Source organism: Nannospalax galili, unplaced genomic scaffold (genome assembly GCF_000622305.1).
Source record: "Nannospalax galili isolate Female #2095 unplaced genomic scaffold, S.galili_v1.0 scaffold687, whole genome shotgun sequence".
Lineage (NCBI taxonomy): Eukaryota > Metazoa > Chordata > Mammalia > Rodentia > Spalacidae > Nannospalax > Nannospalax galili.
Window position 1 is genome coordinate 498022 of NW_008357456.1, and position 15880 is coordinate 513901.

Below are 15880 nucleotides of genomic sequence, written 5' to 3' on the forward strand. Positions count from 1 at the left end.
TCTGCCTTGGTGTTTTACATGGGCTGCCATCAGAAGGTAACACCCACATTTAGGGTGTGTCTTCCAGTTTCAGATGATCCAATCAAAAAGATCTCTTTCATTTCAGTTAATCCCAGATCCAGTCAAGTTGATGCCCAGGATTAGCCATCACACACCCTAACACATATGTACACATAAGTAAAAATAATACAAATAAATATTTAAGAAAACATTTCCCTTTTTGCATTGTAGGCTGAATCAGGTTGCTGTTTTGGGTATTAGACAGGAAGTTCTGTCCAGTGTCCACACTCAGCTGAGTGAAGGGTTGAAGGGGATTGTTTGATCTATGAACAGGCCTTATGCTATTCTGCAAATTGGAGAGATTTCATCTGAACAGAGAATGAAGTTGTTGTGAGAAAGCATCAGGAAGCACTGCACGAAGGGTTCTCTCTGTGTCTGTGCTCTGGGAAGGAATGATTGCTTGGGATTAATTATGTTCATAACTTGAGGAAACACTGTGAAACTTTGTGCCATGCTAAAATTCATGTCCTTCCAGGACCACAGATTTCAGGGAGTATTAAAACAGTCTCATTTTGTCTGCATTGGAATGCTCTTCTGTGTCTTCATGCAGAATCACTCTTTAGAAAAAAAATGAATTACTTTCAGACAAATTGTTTGATGGCTTTAATTAACTGAATTCTCACTCTTGGTTTGTCATATAACCTATGGCTATCGAACTTCTGTGAGACTCAGTTTCCTCTCAGAATATATATGACTAGTATTTCATTCAGCATTTGATCATGCTGCTTTAAGAAAGGGTAGCCCCCACTCTAGGGTAGGTTTTAGATAGAGTTTCAGTCATTTTCCAGTGTGATGGCGAACCACAAAACAGGTGCAAGTTGTTCGTCATGGCAAGGTTCCTTCAACAATCTACTTTTACTTCTTTTTCGTTGTTGTTTTTTTCAGATGGGGTCTCATTATGTATCCCAAGCTGATCTAAAGTTCAGGATCCTCCTGCCTCTACCTCCATAGTGCTGGGATTACAGGTGTGCCAACACCATGCCCAATTCCTCTTCCACCTAATTTTTGTTTTACTCGTATTTTTTTAATCTGAGTTTATAAGGAGATGGGGGTGGTTCTGGGGATTGAATCCAGATCTTTGTAAATGATAGGCAAGTGGTCTAGCACCAAGCTACAGCTCCAGCTCCTGTTTTATATTAGAAAACTTTTTATGTGAAATCAGGATAACAGTAATTCAACCAAATCATTGCCACTATCAGTAGCCACTGTCTTTTGTCATTATAGTACAGGAGAGTGCTGCATCTCTCTATCACTTTTGGCCTCGTAAAGACCCTGTAGCCAGGAGACTGTGGCGTTCACCATTTTCTGACTAGGTGTCAAAATATGTGGGGTGTGGACCATCCGGCGGGCAGGATAGGCGGATCTCTGGGGTGTGGGCGGGGCTGACAGGATAGTTACTTACCCTAAGGTTCAGTTTCTTAATAACGTGAGGGAAATGGCAATATCTATTGAAGAGATGTCATGATTATTAAATAAAGAAGCTAATTCACATAACGTGCTTAGGGAGTATGGGGCCCGCCACTTTGTGGAATGTGAATCAATACCACTAAAAGTTAGTTCTTACACAATTTCAGAGGTTTCAAATATTTCCCTGAATATAGCAATTTTTCCTCATTTTCAAGTCCCATTCACACACACAGTTTTCCCCTCCCAGCTCAATTCTCCCCATCTCATCCGGTGGGCGACAGTGTCTCAGGACAGACTAAGTGCCACCTTCTTCCTGGAGTTCGAGGGCTAGTTAGGCAATGCCGCCCTGGCATGTCCGCAGCTTGATACCCTGTCCGTACCAGGTGAGCAGGGTCTGAGGCAGGCAAGACGGACAGGAGGTCCCAGGCAACGTCCCGCAGGACAGCTCGGGCTGGTTCAGGAAAAACGCCAGTGGAAGAAAAGTGGAGGAAGCGGGGGCCGGCGGAGGGTGGGCGGGGCCCCTCCAGAGGGCAGGTGAGAGGCGGGGCCGCTGGAGTGAGGTGCAGGCAGCAGGCGTGGGCTGAGCCACCTAACGCTGGAGACTTCCGGTGGACTGGCCGGGTCTAGGGCTTGTAACAGGCTGTTTCAATGGAGATGTGCGCAAGTTGAAGGCGTGGAGTAGGGGTCTGCTCAGTGAAGTGGAGGGTGCCGGCCGAAGTAGGCGAGTCCCTGAGGAGCGGAGCAGGGCCGGCGGAGGTAGGTGGGTCTCTCAGGCGGGGCCCCGCAGAGTTAGGCTGGTCTTTGAAGCGAGGGGCGGAGCTGGCAAAGCCAAGGTTGGCTTATGAGGAGCCGCCAGGCTCAACCCGATTGGTTCTGGGACGCAGGATAGGCGAATCTCTGGGTGTGGGCGGGACCGGAAGGATAGGCGGATCTCCGGGTGTGGGCGGGGCTGGCAGGTTAGGCGGATCCCTGGGGTGCAGGGCGGAGCGGAGCGAGGCGGAACCGGCGTAGGTAGACACTCAGTGGGCAGGCCCGAAAGCCGGACCGGTGCGGCAGGGTGAGTCCCAGAGCTGGAGGCGGGTCTCACTGTGCATATTTGCAGGCCAGCTGGTTCCAGACCTGGTTGGTATAGGCCTGAGGCGCTCAGCTTCTCAGTTCTGGTAGCTCTGGCGGAGTCTGCGCGATGGGCGACCGGGAAGGGCCGGAAGCGGCCAGGCCTGAGGAGGATGAGGTAAATGTGGCTGCCGCTTCATCCTCCGCCCCAGGGTCACGCCTGGCCTTTAGAATACAAGTTGCTGCGGGGAACCTGCAAGTCGCAGGACCGCTGTAGGGCATTTTATTGTCGCCAGCAGGTGCAGGCCGGAAGCGCGGTCGTCGCAGGCTAGAGTCGCAGCGAGCCCAGGAAGCGCAGAGCGAGCATTGACGCTCCGCTGCCCGGCCTCGGGCCGGCCTAGGACAGAGCTCTGAGGTTCAGATCCCGGAAAGCCGCACCGCCTGCTTTACCCAACCCGAGCTCTCCACTCTCCTTGTTCTGGAGCCCTGGCGAGTGAGATCCAGACCAGGAAGGAGGGCTGCGACGGATCTGCTGGAGAGATGCATTTCATCTCTGAGCAGTTAAAAAGAGTGGGGGAGCGCGTGTGGAAATTGACACAGGTGGAGAGGGGACGAGAAAGCATCACAGCAACCGAGAAAATTAGGAGGCAGTTTTGCTCGGACCGAATTACTTAACTGAGTCTCCGGGATGTGGGTTTCTTCAATTAAATAGTGGAAGTGATACTTCTCAAAGAATAAAGCAAAGCGTTTCATGCAAAGTGCCACGAAAGTTGTAGGTGCTTAATAAATCTAAATTAACTTGCTCGTCCTCTTTGCTTGTGTGCTAGCAGAAATATGTAGCAACGTTGAGGTTTATTAAATTATAGGGGAGTTGGGGATTTAGCTCAGTGGTAGAGCGCTTGCCTAGCAAGAGCAAGGCCCTGGGTTCGGTCCTCATGGGGTGGGGGGAGACAAATTATAGGGCTATAGCGCAATTTAAATCATTACAATTTCCAACACCCTACTGTTTTGCAAATACTTGTAAATCATTTGGCATAAGAGACATATTTTGTACTTGAGTCCGTTTATATGCGTGGCATCTTGAATTAAATATTGTGGCAATTTGGAGGGTACATAAAAGTTTCAGCTCACAGACATTCATGCTTAGCCTGGCATTTCTTTGTGTTTTAATTCCGTGGTTTTGTTTTTAGACAGGGTTTTTACTATGAAAACTTCAGAAATACACCTGCCTCTGCCTCCCAAGTGCTAGAATTAAAGTCGTGCTTCCACAGCTGGCAGCCTGGCATCTCTTGGCCAAATTGTAGATTCCAATTTTTATTCTTATTTTTTTAAACATTTAGTAATTATGATTCCATTTTTTTTCCTCCTTGAAACATTTGCACTTAATACAAATTTCCCCACTCAGGTCAGGTGTAGTGGTGCATGCCTTTAATCCCAGCACTCAGGAGGCAGAGGTAGGCAGATTCCTGTGAATTCAAGGCCAGCCTGGTTTACATAATGAGTTCTAGGCCAGCTGGGGCTGCGACGAGACAGAAAGACCAAACAAACAAACAAAAAAAGCAAATTCCCCACTCAGGTGAAAATTTTTCTGTTTTGCCAATGACACTCGTAGTCATTCTGCCTTAATACTTGGAAAGTAACTTTTATTATTCCTGTCTTAAGGATATACACAAAGACAGTGCAGAATTTTAGACTAGAATGAATTTTAGTGAATATTTCAGTCAAAAAGTTTTAAGTTGAGATGCAAAGATTCTTTAAACACTTTGCTTTTCTGGCTGTGATAGGGCAGCATGGGCCGTGTGCATCAGAATCATCTGGAATAATTTGCAAAAACTGTAAATTGCTGGGCCTACACCATGGGCCTAAGAATTCAAGTCTCTTGGGATGAGTCTGGGTCTGGGTCTGGGTCTGCATTTGTAACAAGTACTTCAGATGTTCCTAGTGTACTTATTTTTAAGAAATTCTTCTTTAAAGGGTCCATAGATGGGCTTTTTGAGTTTTCTCAGGTTATATGTAGATTTTTGTATGATGTGTACATGTGAGTATACAGAGAAAGAGGTTCATAACTTTTATTAGTTTCTGTCAAGGTTATGCCAGAAAAAACTGAATGACAGTCTCAATACTCAGTAATATTGAGTTGAGTTTTAACTCCCAAGTCATTGCACCTGGACTGGTGTTCCATCTGTTTTTTCAGATTTGATGGAGATACAAGAATGAAAATGACACCTTTAAGAAGTAGATGACTATAACAGCATACAGATACTGTATAGGAAAAGAAATGTAATAGGTAACCACATGAAGTGATGGAAGGCAGGACAAGAGCTTGGAGAATAGAGAATGCCAGCCTAGATTAAGTCACTGTAAGTCTTATTGAGGAATCTTGACCTGGATCTTTATCTGTGCATGCTGGGAGAACTCTGCAGACCAGATGACCACAAACTAAGAAGAAACTAAAAGCATGAGTTTAGAAAAGATGGTGGAATCTTGTTAAGGAATGCCTACTACCCTGCTTAATTTCAGATTCTTAACATTTCAGACTTCTGCAGCTACAACTTAGTGTGCAGCCTACAACCCTATTTTGAGTCTTATCTGCTATTTACCTATTTACTGTTACCAAATCAGTCTTTCATTAAATTATTGCTTTGATAACACTGCCCCAGTGCAAATTTACAAAAGTTTCTCTCAACTCAAGAAAAAACAACTATCAAACAAAACAACAGTAAAAGCCCCTCTCATCCAGCTGCCAAAGTCCGGTTGAAACCAGTTTTTTTTTTTTTTAATCTATTTTTCTTTTCTAATTCATCCTACACATGAAATATTTGATTAGTCTTCCAATTGCCACTTCTAGCTATATTTATTCCCATTCAGAAGCACACCATGATTATCCATAGGGATCAGTTTCAAAGTGTGTCCCACAATGAATGTCAGCAATTGTGGTCTGAGGACAAGTAAGGAGAGTTGGAGTATGTTCCTCTGGATGCTACCAGATGTCTGAAAATCTTTGCCTACAAGATCAAGTCCTACCCTCTTAGCCTGATTGACACCCAGAGTCTGAATCCTTTGTAGAATTTCTCCCATTTGTTGACTCTAGCCAAATCAGATCACTTCTGGTTTTGCTTTTGTTTATCCTGATCTGTTTCAGTCCGTTTTCATCCTACCTGGGTTCCCTTCTTTCTTCTGTCCTTTACATGTTGGCATTCTCTTCCATACTCCCCTTTCATCTTTTTGAGACAAGGCCACGTGTGTCCAGGGTGGCCTTCAAACTCACTATGTAGCTGAAGATGACCTTGAACTTCTGCTTCTTCTGTCTCTATCTTGTGGGCTCAGTTTATGTTTTGTTGGAGATGGGATCCAGGGCTTTGTGCGTGCTAAGCAAGCACTCTTATTAGCTCAGCTACATCTCCAGTTCTAAATAGCATTCTTGAACATTCTAAGTTCTCAGTGTCTTCATGTTTCCTATAGGTTCTCCCTGGATAATCCATTCCTTTAGTAATGATTGATCGGATTACCGTCATGCCTGTGCCATAGTTATATGTTCAGTTGTCTACTGAACATCGTGAAACTAAATTCATTTTTATTGATTCGTTTGACCTTATAGATTGTCATGGGTGTGCTATGCCAGAAGCTCAGATGAACATATTTGTGTCTTTCTACAATATCAAAGTTTATTGAATGACAATAAACAAAGTGCAGTGGTTTCAGTGGTAGTAATTTGTCAGATACTCCTGCTTACCTTGGTAATCTGGCCAAGGCAAATGTAAGTTCTTTTATTCCAATCTTATTTACTAATGTTATTAACTCATATCACTTACTACACAGCACACAGTAAATATATCTGTTTGCATATATGCAGTTTACAAAAAGTTAAAGAGGGTGTGTTCAAGAGATTTCAGAAGTGGGCTGAGAGAAAAGCAAGTAGAGTCAGGATTGGTAAAACAACAAACCCAGAATCAGCCACATTGAAGGAGCTGTGGCTATAGATATCAGGCTGCAGGAGTCAGGGTTGCGAGTCAGCTACAGAGATAAAGAGGGCAGAACTGGGTCAGAAGAGGAAGTGGCTGGTTTAGGTCCAGATGGGCAAGCAGGTGGAAGAGCGGAGGGCAGTCAAGTAGATTGTGTCAACAGTGGGGGACTGAGACAAGCTGAAGCCCCAGGGACAATCGAGAGTTCTGTGCCTCTCTAACCTTGAAGCACACACCAGGTAGCAGATGATGAGGTTGATGTGGCACCATTACCGTCACAGTGCTAGATGTCTACCACTTTATGGGATCTGTGTGAGAAAGTTACACCCTTTCCCAAGTCTGGCATGTCTGATAAGTTCTTAGGCCTGGTTTCCCTGATAAGATTTTTTAAAGAAAATATTTTATTTATTATTTTGATTTTATGTATATGTGTGTATTGCCTGCATATAGGTAAGTGTACCCATGTCATGCAATGCCTGCGGAGGACAGAAGAGGCTGTAGGATCCCCTGGAACTGGAGTTACGGACAGTTGTTAGCTGCCATGTGGGATTTGAACCTGGGTCTTCTGCAAGAACAGCCAGTGTTCTTAACCCCTGAGCCATCTCTCCAGTTCCCCCTGATAAGATTTTAAGATGCCCATGTTCCCCTACAGTTTCAACTCACTTCAATGAATTTACACCAGGAATAAATCATTTATCAGTCTGTGCTGTAGGGGTGGCGCTGGACAGATGGTGTTATTTGTCCATCCAGGAACACAGTCATCCTCCACCCTCAAAATGCAGTCAAAAGCTATCTGTAAAATGGAGTCTCTTATGGCAAGGCACAGCCTTAGACACCCCCCCTTTTTTTTGCAATATAGAATAACTCAGTAGGGTATAACCTGATCTCAACAATAGATACTTTGTAGCTTTTTGTTATTGGTGTTTGGGTTAGTAGGTTCAAGTTTGTTAAACATGTAATGTGAGAAGCAAGAGTTCAGCCTGATTAGTCAGGTGTTCTCCAAATAGGAAGCATCTTCTTTATGTGCCTCCTCTTTTTTCTTGTTAAAATCATATAGTTGCTGGGGCTGAACATTTTTAGCAAGAACAGCTCTTTTCGATTTTTAAAGAAATCTTATTTTTTATTTTGTTTCTTTTGAGACAGCGTCTCTCTGTAGCCCCAGTTGGCTTGGAACTTGCTGTGTAAACCAGGCTGGCCTCAGTCTCACAGAGATCTGTCTGCCTCTGCCTCTTGAGTGCTGGGTTTAAAGGAATGGACCACCATGTCTGGCAACTTTTTATTTATTATTTGTGTTTGTAGGTGGCTGTATGTATGCATGCCATAGCACATATGTGGATATCAGAAGACAAGAGGCAAGAGATGGGTAGCATAATTTTTAAGTTTTTCTTTCTACCTCCAATTTCTCTTCAAATCATGTCACATTTCTACAAGTGATCTTACAACACAGATCCAATAATACTGCCTGCCTGATTAAAAACCTTCAGTGGTGCCCTATAGTCTGCATGTTAGAGCCAGGTGCCAAAATGTTGTATATCAAAGTAGGCCACTTTTTTTTTTTTTTTTTTTTTTGAGACAGGGTCTTCCTGTAGTCTCAGCTGACCTGAACTCACTGTGTAGACCAGGCTGGCCTTGAACTCACAGAGATCCGCCTGCCTCTGCCTCTGGAGTGCTGGGACTAAAGGCGTAGCCAGGTGTGGTAGCGCACGCCTTTAGTCCTCTGAAGCTTTTTAAAAATTTAATTTCTTGGGGCTGGAGAGATGCCTCAGCAGTTATGAGCACTGGCTGCTCTTGCAGAGGACCTGGGTTTGGTTCCCAGTACCTACATGGTGGCTAATAACTGTCCACAACTCCAGGTCCAGGGGATCTGACAGCCTCTTCTGATCTCTGCAGGCATTGCATGATATGGGTGCACTTACATGCAAGCAATACACTCATGCATATAAAAAGATTTTAAAAAATAATAAAATATTAAAAATTAATTTCTTAATTTCCATTTAGTATGCAAAATCCACATGCTCAACTAACCAGATCAAATTAAGATATGGAGTACATACTTTAGAATCCAAAAGTTAAATTTTTTTTCCCATCAAAATGATGACAATGAGCTATTTTAAAGTAGCAAAGCAATTGTTTCAGAATTGGTTACAGGAAAATAGCTATGGCAAAATTCATATATATTTACATCCCCAGGCCTTTCCATGACCTTTAACACCCAAGCCCATTTTCCAAACAAAATCATAAGTACATCACCAATTGATAAATTTGCTTTTATCTGATAGCATACTTTTAAGTTAATATTTATAAAATTATAAAGTCAATGGAATGATAAGACTTGACAGAACAGTTTTGAATTCAGATATAGATGAAAGTTAAGATTTATATCTGACTTAGTCAACAATTTCTTTGTATATTTATCAGTGGTTCTTTTAATCACCTTGCTACTAGTCAGTCTTACTATTTATCAACCATGTAAAATATGGATAGTCATAGGCTTTAGACTGCATATGGTTAGCAGTAGGTACCCACTTACTTCTGTTTGCACTGTTGGAGTTGCACCTTACCAGGATCAGATTTCTTTAGTTCCAATCCTATTATACCAGATCCTATTATATTGTAATATTTTTTATTTAGTGCAATGTTATATGAACCAATTAAATATAAGTATTGAAAGAAGTATGTTTCTATGAAAACTGAAAAGCTTTGGAAAACTCCATGAAGGTAAGTTGCATACATCTGGAATCCCAGCACTGGAGAGATTGAGACAGAGGATCTTATGCTACATAGTAAGATACATCTCAACCAAAAAAAAAAAAAAAAAAAATTCAAAACCCAAAGCAAACAACAATAAAACTGTTCTTCTAAAGTGTGGTTCCTTACCATAGGTCTGCCAAGGGCACCCTATAGAGCCCTACATGAACCTCTTCAAAGTTTATTAAAATATGTATTTTGAAATATGCCAACTCTGACCCAGCTCAAAGGTTTATATTTAACCCTCCTCTCTTCACATGATAATAATACCTTCCTAATCAAGCTTCTTCTCTTAATCCTTTGTGAATTAATATCATTGATACTCTTCTTGAGTACTAATATACCCTTATTTTTATATTATATTTTGTCAAGGTAGAACAAGAAGAATGTATATAAAAATGTAACTTTCATCCACATTTAAAGGTGCTTATCAAACAATTTCAGAACTCTGGGCACTGGTCAATTATTTATCAGCAAGTAAAAATTATTCAGGACCAGGATGCTTGGTGCCAAAATGCTACTCCTTGTGCTTTCCTTCTCAACTTATAGAATTCCCTGTAGCAAATAGAGTGGTGGTAGAGATTTCTAGCCCAGAAATGATACTTCAGTAATATAATACATAGAACAAAGAAAATGCAGGATAGCATAAAAGCATAATCTAGAAGAATCTATAAGATCAATGTGGGCCACATGGTTTGAAAATGTCTGTTGATTGAGCTGGGATATGGCTCAATCTGCAAAGTGCCTGCTGAGGAAGCATGAGGACCTAAGCTCAGATTCTCAGCATCCATCCAAAAGCCTGGTGTGCTGGCTCATGTCTATAACTCCAGCCCTGGGGATGGGACAGAGACAGGTGGATCTCCAGAGTTTACTGGCCAACCAGTCTAGCCAATCAGTGAGCTCATGATTCAGTGAGAGACCTATTCCCTGCACCCCCCAAACAAAGAGGAGAAAGATAGAGGAAGATACCTGACATTGACTCTTCTCTCCTCTCCTAATGCACATTTGTTTGTACACATGCACACATGCGCACACACAAATCTCTGCCTTTGCAGTTTGGTCCAAGTTATATATGAGTATCTCACTGTTTTCCTTCTCTCTCCCTTCTTCCATCTTTCCTTTCCTCCTTCATTTCTTCCCTCCTTTAGAGTCTTACTGTGTAGCCCAGACTGGCCTTGAACTAGCAATCTTCTGCTTCTACCAAGTCTTTCTTTTTCTTTTTGAGATAGTGTCTTGCTATGTAGTCCTGACTGGCCTAGTTCAGGGTGGCCTTGAATTCACAGAGATCCACCTGCCTCTGCCTCCAGAGTACTGGAATTAAAGGTGTGTGCCACTCATAATGAGCCTTGAGTGTCTCACTCTAAAACTTCTCCAGTCATTCTATAATTATTCATGAGTGAAAGTTCCAGTTATAAGAACAGTTATGAGACAGTACCGACTGATCAATCAACCACTATAATAATTACTTGAATGTAGGAACAACCTTTAAAAGGCTAATCAGAACCTTCCAATAGTCAATTACAAAATCATTTAAAAAGTATAAAAGTATAAAGCAGATGAGAATGTGCATAATACTTTATGTATATAAGCTCTTTGTAGCAGTCCTTTGATAGAAGTGACAGCCGTTAGCTTGGCCGAGAGCATGCATGTTAGTGTGTCCTTACACATGAGAACTCTTCTGACTAAAGAATCATCTGGACATATAAATAGGAATAACAGTTTGGTATATGGAAATGTTAAGATGAATAAATAGTGATACATTATTGATAACAAATTTCAGGTACATATTACAGTATTTCAGTAATTAGAAAAAAATTAAAAGGTAGTTTGTAACAGTGGCTCATTCACAGTATAATTCTTTTAAAAATATTATTTTGATTTTATGTGTATGTGTGTATTGCCTGCATGTATGTAAGTACACCTGTGTTGTGCAATGCCCATGGAGGTCAGAAGAGGGCATCGGGTTCCCTGGAACTGGAGTTACATACAGTTGTTAGCTGCCATGTGGGTGTTGGGATTTGAACCCAGGTCTTCTGCAAGAACATTCAGTGTTCTTAACTGCTAAGCCATCTCTCTAGCCCCTCACGGAATCATTCTAAATCAGGGTGGCACAGAAGGGACATTTTGTCCACAAACTTAGAAATTTTCCCATGAAAATTTGTTGGTCTAACTTTGTACTAATCCTCAGAGTAACAATAACTACAATATATTTTTTGAGACGGGGTGGTCTTGTAGCCCCACTTAGCCTAGAATTTGCTATGTAGACCAGGCTGGCCTCAAACCCTCAGAGGTCCTCCTGCCTCTGCCTCCCAAATGCTGGGCTTAAAGGTGTTTATCACTATGTCCCATCCGACTACAATACTTTTTGAATGCCTGCTATGCACTGGGTGCTGTTTAAAGCATTTTAAAATGATCAGAAAAATCTTATTCAGTATAATTTTTCAACTACAGAAAGTGAGGCTCAGAGATGTTTGGCAACTTCCTGTAATCATGCACCTCACCAAACATGATTAGCTAGTAGGTAACTGAAAGGATTCAACACAACTTCTCCAAGCTGTGCTGCCTCCCTAATTTTTCCTGGATGTATATTTAGATATGGCTAAAGAAGAAATGGCCATATTTTAAAAATGTCCATATTTTGTTTTTCTAAAGCAGTTGTCTTCTGATACAAAGGAAAATGAAGTGAGGTTGAGTGAAGAGCCACTCCTAAGAAAGAGTTCCCGCCGGTTTGTTATTTTTCCAATCCAGTACCCTGATATTTGGAAAATGTATAAACAAGCACAGGCGTCTTTCTGGACAGCAGAAGAGGTATGTGGCATCACCTGCATCAGCATTCATGTCCTAGGGTACAGTGTTCAATTCCTGTCTTACAGCATATTGAAAAAATTTTACTTATACATTAAATTAGGTAGGACTTGGAATTGACTGAGATTAACTATAATTAGACTAGGTCTGTTAATGTTTCCTGGTACAAAGAAATGATAAATCATTCTGTTAGATTTTTGTTTTTTTAGGCAAGGTTTTGCCATAAGTCCTCAGTCTAATATATTGTAGACCATTTTCTATTCTTATATATAGACTCTTAGTTTGCTATGACTAAATAAGAACAGTTTTTATAAAATTTACTCATTTAAAATATTTTGTGTGTGTGTGCATATACATACAACAGCATACGTGTGTTAATCAGAGGGCAACTTGGGGGAGTTCTCTCCTTCTACCATGTGGGTTCTAGGGATCAAACTCAGACCACCAGGCTTGGTGGCAAGAACCTTTATGCTGCTGAGCCATTTTGCCAGCCCTAAGACCAGAGTTTCGTTATGGTCAGAAGAATAAATAAACTGCAGCTATATTTAAAAATGAAAGACTGAAAACCTTATGAACCCTGTGTTAACTTGAGAGCCATATCTGATTGCACAAAGGTGCAGGCACATGAATACTTTGAACATCCCTGTAGTGCACTCAACCTTGAGCTTGCCACATTGAACTGACAGTCTAGCCCTGCTTCCAGCTGCAGAAAACCTGCCACAGCTGCTCCCAAGCAGGACAGCTGTTGATGACTTAGTGTAACTTTTTCCATCTTGGAAATGAGTTGAACTTGCTGGTTTAGTAAGAATAGGCATGTAACTGATTGCTCTGTAGTCTAATTAAACACACAAATCATTATTATATTCATTATTCAATTATTTCTTATTGTTTATGATATCCACAGCCATGTTTTACCTTAGTGTTACCAAGGGTTGCCTTGCTTTATATATCTTCCTTTAGCATCTTTATGTCTATGGACAGAAATATCTATGTAGATAGATACTTTTTGATCTATCTGTCTGTTGTCAGTCAAGAGATCAAATCTGGGTCAGCAAGATGATTTGGTGGGTAAAAGTACTTGGTGTGCAGGCTGATGACCTGAATTTAATTCCTGGATCTCACAGTGGAAGGAATGAACCAACTCCAGAAAGTTGTCCTCTGACCTACGTACACACACACATTTTCTCTTTCTCTCTCCTTCCCTCCCTCCCTCCCTCCTTCCCTACCTCTCTCTCTTTCTCCCCCCCACACAGTCACACATCAATCAATCAATCAATCAATCAATCAATCAATGAATCAATCAATCAACCAATCAATCAATAAAGTTTTTAAAGAGAGACCAAATATATCTGTGGAAACCCACCCTATGAAGAATGCAGGCTCTGATGCTGGGCTGCCTTGGTTCAAATCCTGTTCTACCACATACTGTCTTTGGAACTAGCTTAACCTCTCTCTGTAGCCTCATTGGTAAATTAGGCTATGATAACTGACGTATTGGGTTGTTAGGAGGATCAATGAAATATTTAGAATAGTATTTTGTACTTAAATAAAATAGTATTTTGTACTAAATAAATGTAAACTATTATTTAACACAAAGTATGAGGACTTAGAATTCAAAAAGGCACCAGTGTCTGAAGTTTCTCTGTTTTTACCTGTTTGCCTATCTTTGTTATGTTGTCAGCATTCTTGCTGTAGTTGACATAGAACAAAACACCAAACCAAAACAAACACCCAGTATATTTATACTAGGTCACGATGCTTTGCACACCTGACTTTCCCTAACTGTCTGTGGCTTTTAGAAAGCTTTTGTTAGATATGGTTCAGATAACAGGTACCATGCACAGATAGCCTTTTTGTTTGTCATGATAAAAAACATACTTGTGATATGGGTTTCTGGTAATTCATTGCATCTTGTAGCAAATGTAATATATATTTCACTATGAATAAGAAACACTAACTTTTTGAAAATGAAAATAAACAAGTTGATACAGATTTTGTAAGAAGATTAAAATGTGTATTTTGAAGGGAAGTCAAGGATATTTTTAGTCCCACGTATTTTCATTTAAGCAAATTATGTAAAAGCAGCTAATCAGCTTAAATTCTATTTTTAAATCAGTGGTTGAGCTTAATTCTCAAGTGTTAAACCCTGACTCTTAAGCCAAAGATCTAGGTGTGGGAAAATTTTTTAAGACAGCCAGGCAATTCTGATAATCAGCTAGTATATGTTAGCTTTCTGTTACTATGACAAAAATACTTGAGCAAATCAAGTTATAGGAATAGTACCACAGTACATGGGCCTATGGGGAACATTCAGGATCCAAACTATAGCGGCTAGTTTGTAATCAGCCTTTAGATGGTAAAATTGAAAATGTGGCTCATATGAGATGAAAGTAGGCATGAAGCCTGTTTCCAGAAGAGAACATCACTATTGTACTGTAAGTAAAATTTATAAGACATTTTGAACCTCTGTCTTTAAAGAGGCAAATTTAATATTTATGAGCAAATATATTACAGTATAAAAACTTAGTATCAAGAGTATACTATATGAGAACTAGGACGATGTCCTTGAGTTAAACCTGTTATAGAATGGAACTTGACTTTTTACAGATGTATTTTTTAAATAATTGAGTATTTTTAATGTTTTATTATTGTTATTTATGTGTATGTATGTATTGTCTGCATGTAGATAAGTGCACCCGTGTCGTGCAATGCCTGCGGAGGACAAAGGAGGTTGTCAGATCCCTGGAACTGGACTTATGGACAGTTGTTAGCTGCCATGTGGGTGCTGGGATTTGAACCCTGGTATTCTGCAAGAACAGTGTTCTTAACCGCTGAGCCATCTCTCCAGCCCCTACAGATGTATTTTATAAGGTGACAACAAACAGTACCCCTCCCAATCCCATTCATCCCTGGATGCACACTTAGCCCTATGTGTGGCATGTATTGAGTGCTCAGCAAGTGCTTAAAACATAGTGGGAAAAGAGTTTTAGAAAAGAGCACAATGATTAAAAGGATAGAATATTAGTTTTTTGTTAAGGTCAAAGAGATTGAAATTACTAGAATAATTAAAAGTAAAGCAAAACCAGAATTTTATATTATAGAGGACAGTTACATACTTCAAATCTTATGAAGAAGTTATGATGAAACATACTTAAAGATTTCTATAAAATAAAAGCCACTAAGAGTTATGCACTAAAAGTTTTGTCTCCCCCAGATTCATATATTGAACTATTGATCCCCAGTGATGATGTTTGGAGGTTGGGCCATGGAAGGTGATCGGGTAATGAAGACAGAGGTCTCATGAATTAGATTAATGCCTTTATAAAAAGAAACATGAGAAGAGTATTTTCCTCTCTGTTTAATAAGAATATGACAAGAAGGCGCCCATCTGTAAACTAGAAAAGAGGGTCTTCTTCAAGAATCTAGCTGTTCTTGCACCCTGCCCTTGGACTTCCAGCCCCGAGACGTCCAGGAAGTAAATGTTCGTTGTTTTAAACTATCCGTCTAGGGACTGGAGAGATGGCTCATTGGTTAAGCGCACTGGCTGCTCTTGTATGGCAGCTAACAATTGTCTATAACTACAGTTCCAGGGCATCTGATACCCTCTTCTACTCCCATGGGCATTGCATGACATGGGTGCACATACCTACATGTAGGCAATATACTCATACATATAAAAATAACAAAATATTTTAAACTATCCAGTCTGTGCTGATTTGTTATAGTAGCAAGAGCCAACTAAGACAGTAAGGTACATATAAAGACTATTTTTAAATTGTAGATTTTGCCAAACTTTAGGGTACATCTCTCTCTTAATTCCAAAGACTTAGTTCTAATAAACATTT

At 40.7% G+C, this 15880-nt stretch overlaps 1 protein-coding gene across 9 annotated transcripts in view; it reads left to right on the forward strand.

Annotated features, from left to right (window-relative positions):
* Positions 1–1977: 1977 nt before the first annotated feature.
* Rrm2b (ribonucleotide reductase regulatory TP53 inducible subunit M2B) overlaps positions 1978–15880 on the forward strand; it is a 53144-nt gene continuing 39241 nt past the window's right edge. The window contains exons 1-3 of one of the 9 annotated variants that reach the window (XM_029557171.1): positions 1978–2223; positions 2570–2698; positions 11883–12038. In XM_029557171.1, the coding sequence (XP_029413031.1) occupies positions 2651–2698; positions 11883–12038 (204 nt within the window). In that variant the 5' untranslated portion in view covers positions 1978–2223; positions 2570–2650. Of the gene's footprint in view, positions 2224–2412; positions 2699–2816; positions 3293–11882; positions 12039–15880 lie in introns of those variants that run through there. The other 8 variants (XM_029557170.1, XM_029557172.1, XM_017794862.2 and 5 more) reach the window with 8 other exon arrangements.